This window comes from Aphanomyces astaci, assembly GCF_000520075.1.
Source record: "Aphanomyces astaci strain APO3 unplaced genomic scaffold supercont1.173, whole genome shotgun sequence".
Classification (NCBI taxonomy): Eukaryota; Oomycota; class Saprolegniomycetes; order Saprolegniales; family Verrucalvaceae; genus Aphanomyces; species Aphanomyces astaci.
In genome coordinates, this window is record NW_009798436.1 from 24,316 (window position 1) to 31,090 (window position 6,775).

The 6,775-nt window shown below is 47.7% G+C and overlaps 1 protein-coding gene and 1 non-coding gene across 2 annotated transcripts; one reads left to right on the plus strand and one right to left on the minus strand.

Annotated features, from left to right (window-relative positions):
- Window positions 1–2,064: 2,064 nt before the first annotated feature.
- Window positions 2,065–2,129, minus strand: H257_18527. Its single transcript has one exon. It is a non-coding gene; the product is annotated as a tRNA-Val (tRNA).
- A 1,079-nt stretch (window positions 2,130–3,208) lies between these two features.
- Window positions 3,209–5,493, plus strand: H257_18528 (hypothetical protein; the record flags this gene model as incomplete). Its single annotated transcript, XM_009847611.1, has 2 exons — window positions 3,209–4,629; window positions 4,656–5,493. The coding sequence occupies 2 exons, from the start codon at window positions 3,209–3,211 to the stop codon at window positions 5,491–5,493; spliced, it is 2,259 nt and encodes a 752-aa protein (XP_009845913.1).
- Between the last annotated feature and the right edge of the window lie 1,282 nt (window positions 5,494–6,775).

Below are 6,775 nucleotides of genomic sequence, written 5' to 3' on the forward strand. Positions count from 1 at the left end.
TCAATATAAAATATTCGCATGTTCAAAATTAGCAAAATTGAAGTTTCTGCTGTGTGATTGGCTACAATTACTTTCGAATTTCGAAGTTCGTAAGCCAATCATATTCCGATTTCTTGCCAAACTCGAAGTACCAAGTGTCCCTTAAAATCCCTCGTCGTCTGTACTCATATCTTACTACTGTACCTCCATGTTTGACTGTACTACAGTAGTACTCCAAAGGAGTATATTGTAGACAGTTCACACAACAGTTGACCTGATACATACCGTATTTCGCGACAAACGGGCAAGCCTTGTTGTACACCAGCTCGAGAGTACTAGTATTAATAGAATATTTGGAGGTTAAAATGTCGCTCCGTTGGATTTGTCAATCTGTTGGGACGTAGCGATAAACTAGCCCGAACGTATGTTGCGAAGCTCAAGTAGCCCCCGAATCCCAAGAGACCAGGACGACGCACAAAACTGACGCGACGAATTTTTCGACTCGCCACACGCAAGGGAATGTCGTCTAGACAGATCCCAGCAGCAATAAGCGGCAAAGTAACTAAAAGTGCGTCTATAGTCAAAAAATTGAAAATTGGATTTTTCTCGTGATCCACACACAAATGAAAGAAATTCTTTTATGGAGATCCTACCGGTATAATTACATTTTCAAGGATGTTGACATTAATCGTTTCGGATAAAAGGACATTTTTGGTTGAGGTACTCCAAAATTTTGGGGTGCGTCTCTAGTTCAACCGCCTCGTCTAATCGGATTATCGGAAAAAATACTGACCAATTGGAGTTAACAGTAAATATATACTTCGAAGTATGTTTTACACAACACACGTACCACCAGCTTCCCACAACATAATCATTATAATAGGCTGCCTGCGCCACGTCCCGCGACATGGGCGATTCCACGAAATCTTCTTTGGGGCTTACTTAACGATGATGCTGTCTCATTTCTCGTATAGTATGGCTATAAATTACCTAATCATAGATTGCATTGGGTTTGCGGGGACTACTGAAGCCTGAATGCACAGAAAGCTCTCCTATGGTCAAGTGCAGTGCTCCACTGGAAGACTTCCACGGTCCTTGGCTGCAAATTACATACAGTAGTGATATCATATTAACGTGTGATTGTCCTTACATAAATAAATAAAGATAATCTATCAAATCAAACTCCGTTATGATTGGAAATCCAAGGATGCCGGCACGGGAGTGGCGCCTTCTCGCACAAGACAAGACGCACGGATGACACCGACTACAGTAAAGTAGCCTATAGTGTACACTTTAAAACTTGCGCTGAGCTCTGGCGTACCTGAGAGTGTCGCCCATCGTATTCCCGTCTTGGCCAAACGCTTCTATTGGAAAGAAATGATAGCGAAGTTAACAAGTGTAGACTACCTGTAGACGAGATGACATACAACCATGTATGTTCTCATCAAGAAGTATAACCTTTGATTTACATGCGTATCATTCATCGTTCTTGTGTGCGCGGATCCAGCAGAGTCAAAGTGTGTGGCAAATACAAATACCTTTATCGCTGCATGTGAAAGATAAGATTATAAGGGTTTCGTAGAGATTTCGTAAACCCCTCATTAATCTCTAAATGTAAATACAGCTGTAGAGAGGTTTCGCAACTCATCTTTATCACTGTGTCTGCCAAAACCGGAAGTGTACCTGTAAAACCTAATTAAAGTTACTGCCAAACTTGATTATCATTCATTGGAATTGTGATGATTACTGTATGTCAATTTCGCCGCATGTTATTGTGGATTTCACAATTTTAAAGTAGTACTACTAGTATTAATGTTGCTTGTCACAAAGTAAAAAGATTATTCGCCGAAAGAGCTGTTACTTCTCCCTGGGACTTGGGTGGTGAGTGCTTCAACTGTTGGACAATGTGAGATTTCATCCACCGGTATTATGGTTTCCCGAAGGTACCCATGCCAGAATGCAAAGTACTGTAACGTTGCACAACATAATATTTACATCATGGTCGCTTTCGCAGTTCTAGCGGTGCTCATTCTATTACCGCACAGGGTATTGGGGAAATAATGATTACTCCCCAAACTAATACCCTGTGCGGGATTTGAACCCGCAACCTTTGGGTTGTAACCCCAATGCTCTATCCGTGTGAGCTATACTCTTACTTGATAAACATGAAGAATTTTTTTGAATGGCAGGCGATTAATGGCTGTCAAAACTCGTTTTAGCGCCAACATGTGCATTAAGTTTTGGTGGTTTGGTGTCTATCTTTGTCGTGAGTATAGTTGTTATTTCATTTTTAGAGGGGTATTTACAGTTAATCTCATGATTCTGGACGACGATCACACGCTACAATCCAGTTATTCCATGTGACATGGGAATGACTTTAAGTGATTTCGTATGTCAGAGTGATTTCCAAAGTCACTCACTTATTTCCAAATGACTCAGTGTACACTCGATCACATAGTCTTGAATTCATTGGTGAGTTATTTACTAGAACATCTGTCAATTCTAAATGGCACTGTTGTTGACTTGCGACAAAGTAATTTACAAAATATATTCATGATATTGGAAAGTGAAGCATTTTTGGTTGAAAACGGAGTTGCTGGGTTAGAGGCCGCTTTTGGTTCAGCCGCGCCACCTTCGTGAGGGGATGGTTGTGCTGGCCAACATATTCATTGCCGCGAACGCCACTCCTTGTGGTCAGTGATATCCAAGCCCCTCAAGGTCGTCAAGACCCGCATGCAGTTGCAGGACGAGGTCTTCAACTGACATGGGCACACGTCGTCGTCGGGCCAAGTCAAGCACCTGTCGGCAGTTGGTAGCTAGACCTGACGAATAACTTGCCGGTCATCCAATCTCGGGGTTGAATTTGGTCTGAACGTTATTTGTACTGTACGTCGTCCAACCAATCAATACAACCGTCTCGTCGTCACCGGTAACAGGGTAACTACTCTGTACGGAGCTTTCGTCCTACGTACTGTACGTGTACGTCGTACACCCAATCTATACAGCCGTCTCGTCGTTCACAGTGAATAGTGAACTCTGCCCATGCCGTGCAGTAATTCCAAAATTGCGACATAACTTACTGTTAATTGATGTTTGGCTGCATATTGTAGACAGTACACACAACAGTTGACCTGAAACTTTTATCGCGACGGGCATGTGGTGCACCCAGCTCTAGAACGCTCGAGAGTTATTGGCCTCATTTTGCAATTTCCATTGACCCATCAACATCATGATGGTTCAGTACCGTTTTGTGGCCCTCGCCACCGCCGCCGTCACGGCCAAGATCTCGGTCCAAGTGCATCGCAACTTGGAAGTCGCCAAGCTATCGAACGTCGTGGTCAAATTTGACTGTGACGAGGCTCACGTCAACCATCGCCGCCGACTCAAGGACGGCGCGTCTCGCTCCGAAACCATCGAGTCGGTGGTTGATTCGTTGAAGGAGCACACCACCACGTCTCAGGCGTCGGTCAAGTCGCTCCTGGCCAACCAAGTTGGATCGATGGCTGTCGATGTAGCCACGACATGGATCGACTGCTCTATGTACATCGACAACGCCTCCAACGACCTTGTCGATAAGATCGCGGCGTTGCCGCAAGTCGAATCCATTTACGAGCCAGTTGCGAGAGCACTCGATGAATCCATAAGCGACGACCAACCAGCCAGTGCTGTCGACGCTGTCAACCAATGGGGGATCGATAAGATCCAAGCGCCGGAGCTGTGGGCCAAAGGCATCAAGGGCGATGGCATTGTCGTGGGCATCATCGACTCCGGTGTTCGCTATACCCATAAGTGGTTGAAGTCGAACTGGCGACAGGAATACGGTTGGTTCGACCCGTACAAGAAGACAGAGCTGCCCAACGACCAGACGGGCCACGGCACTCGTGCCGTGGGCACGATAGCGGGAACGCAAGGTATTGGAGTCGCCCCCAATGCCCAGTGGATTGCGTGCAAGGGATGGAACGCAACGTACCTGGAGCAACATATGCTTGTGCAATGCGCTCAATTCATGCTTTGCCCTCACGACAAAGACGGCAACAACCGCAACTGCAGCAAGGCGCCCCATGTGATCAACAACAGCTGGGGAAAGTACACCAAGAATTTTTGGATGGAAGATACAATTGCAGCGTGGAGAGAAGCGGGAATCATTCCCGTGTTTTCGAATGGCAACACCGGCCTTAAAGGTTGTGCGTATTCGAGTTATCCTGCCGCATCCCCTCATGTGATTGCTGTCGGCTTCACCGACTCCTCGGATTTTTTATCGCCACATTCCAGTTTGGGACCTTCCGTGGAGAACCGCTACAAACCCGACATTTCGGCTCCTGGTGTAGGAATCCGATCCGCATCAAGCGTCAATGACGTAGATGATTTGTGGGGTTCTGGCTCGAGCACGGCTTCGCCTCATGTTTCTGGAGCCATCGCCTTGTACTTGTCCGCCAACGAAGGCGCCTCGTACGACCAAGTGTACACGGCTCTGACCAACAACGTGGACACGGACACGTTATCTCCACCTAACAAGTCGTGCGGTGATATTCCCAACACGCAATATCCCAACAACCTCTTTGGCTACGGCCGCTTGAACATCTTCAATGCTGTGTCTGCTCTACCCAGCGTCCCCGCTCGACTCCACCCCATCCGCCCCGCAAGTGTACCGTTTGGAACGACGCCTATGAAATTAGCGGGAGCGACGTCAAGGCAGTATCCCAACGCACCGCCGACGACTGCTGCGACGAATGCCGCAACACTCCAAACTGCAATGCGTTTACGTTTACGCAGGACAACGGAGGCACGTGCTGGCTCAAAGATGAAGACAAACCGGTCAATTGGGTGATCAAGGAAGGCTCCAAGTCCGCCCGAGTACTCAACCCGACCAATTACCTAACCACGTGTGGCTCCTTGGAAGACGACACGCACTATGCTGGTGGCGACTTTGCTTCGACCAATCAGGCGACTGCTGAATCCTGCTGTGGGGACTGTGAAAATACACCGGGATGTACGCTGTTCGGGTGGTCCAACCATAGTGGTGGCACGTGCTGGCTCAAGGATACCAAGGGGCTCAGGGTGACTTTGGTCGGAGCCAAGGCTGGCTTTCTCCTGGCAGGACCGTCGTCATGCGGCGCCGTCGAGTCAAACGTGGACTTTGTGGGCGAAAATGTCGCGCAGGTGTCGGCGGACCAAGCGGCCGACTGCTGCGCAGCGTGCCACAGCCACCAAGCGTGCAATGCGTACAGTTGGTTAGGTGGTGTGTGCTACTTGAAGGGTCGTCGGGCGGAGACGAAGGTGCTGGATGGGGTGGTGTCGGCCCGCGTGGACAAGTGCAGTGCTTTGGAGACGGATGTGTACTACGCAGGCAAAGACCTGTCGGAAGTGAAGGCTGACGTGGCGGACTGCTGTGCGATCTGCCGTGAAACGAGCGACTGTGGCGCGTTTAGCTGGACCAATGGCGTGTGCTACCTGAAGTTCTACAAGGCAGCTTCTCAAGCCAACGCTACTTTCATTTCTGCTGTGGTGATTTAAGTTTGGCCTGATTCATATCTGCATAATGGGATTTTAATAATTGACAGTGAGTAATCTATGGATCAGTACATCGAGTGCCTTGTTGCGGCCAAACATGAAGTCCAAAGTTGTCAACGTGAAACAATATAGACATGATAATGGGGTTGACATTTGAAAGTGCATCAAGACATCGGTCGAGCTCGATGAAGATGATTTAACATTGAAGAAGCATACTCGAATAGGAGATAAATTAGCCTGGCACTAACGATAGTGGACATGTGCATATATTTATAACGTCACGTCGTCGTCCTTGACGTCATTGCCAAACTTGCTTAGCACGTTTGATCAACGCATCGCGTCCTTTGAGTCCCAGCGTGGCATCGTCCATTGAAGCACTGCGGAAGGAAGCGTATGTAGTTTGAGGGCAAAATGCACAATGAATTAACTGAAGATTTACTAAGATCCCTTAGTCCTCATCCCTATGAATCTTCTTAGTCTACTTCACACTTCTACATAAATCTGCGCTGTTGTATACAGCGGGCATGGTGGTGGCAAGGCGTTACCCCCACCTGTTGCATCGCTACATTCTCCCCCTGACGTCTTACTACACCTTGAAACGTCTTGACTCCAAGTCTTGAACGAGTTGCTTCAAGTGCACAACATGTTGGATGTCCTTCATTAATTCCCACGTGGCTTCGCTTTCGGGCTGTCCATATCACTTGACCAAGTACTTCAACTTGCGATTGAACTGTCGCTTCTTGAGCGGTTGCTTTAGAGGCAGGTTGAGAGTCGCTAGCACTACTTTATCGCCTACCTTGAAAGTAACGTTCGAACGGCGCTTGTCAAAATACTCCATATGACGTTGATGGGCCTTCGTCAAATTATTGTGAGCCATTCAAATGCATTCTTTTCGATGTTCCGCAAAATTCTTAGCAAAGTCTTTCTTGGACAAGTATTTTGCAGAACACTACAAACGCTTTCTCCCGCAGTGCTACAATTAGTAGCATTTCTTGGTTCCCTCGCCACAAGCTCCGTCAACCCGCTGTACGTAGCCAGTCTTCTTAGACGGTTGCAGAGACTACACATCGCCAAAGGTTTTAAAAACGTGGTCTTTGCCACCCGTTACCTGGTGATAGTCTCAGCAACAAAATCCATACACGTTCTGAGTGAACTGCTAGTGTATACCCCGTAGCAAGACCCTCAAGTCCCAACTCGCGGCCACGAAAAACATCGGCCAATTATTCGACTGTCCGGATCTGCCGGTTAAGCTACGCCAAGACCTTCGCGTGTTGACCCGTCACCA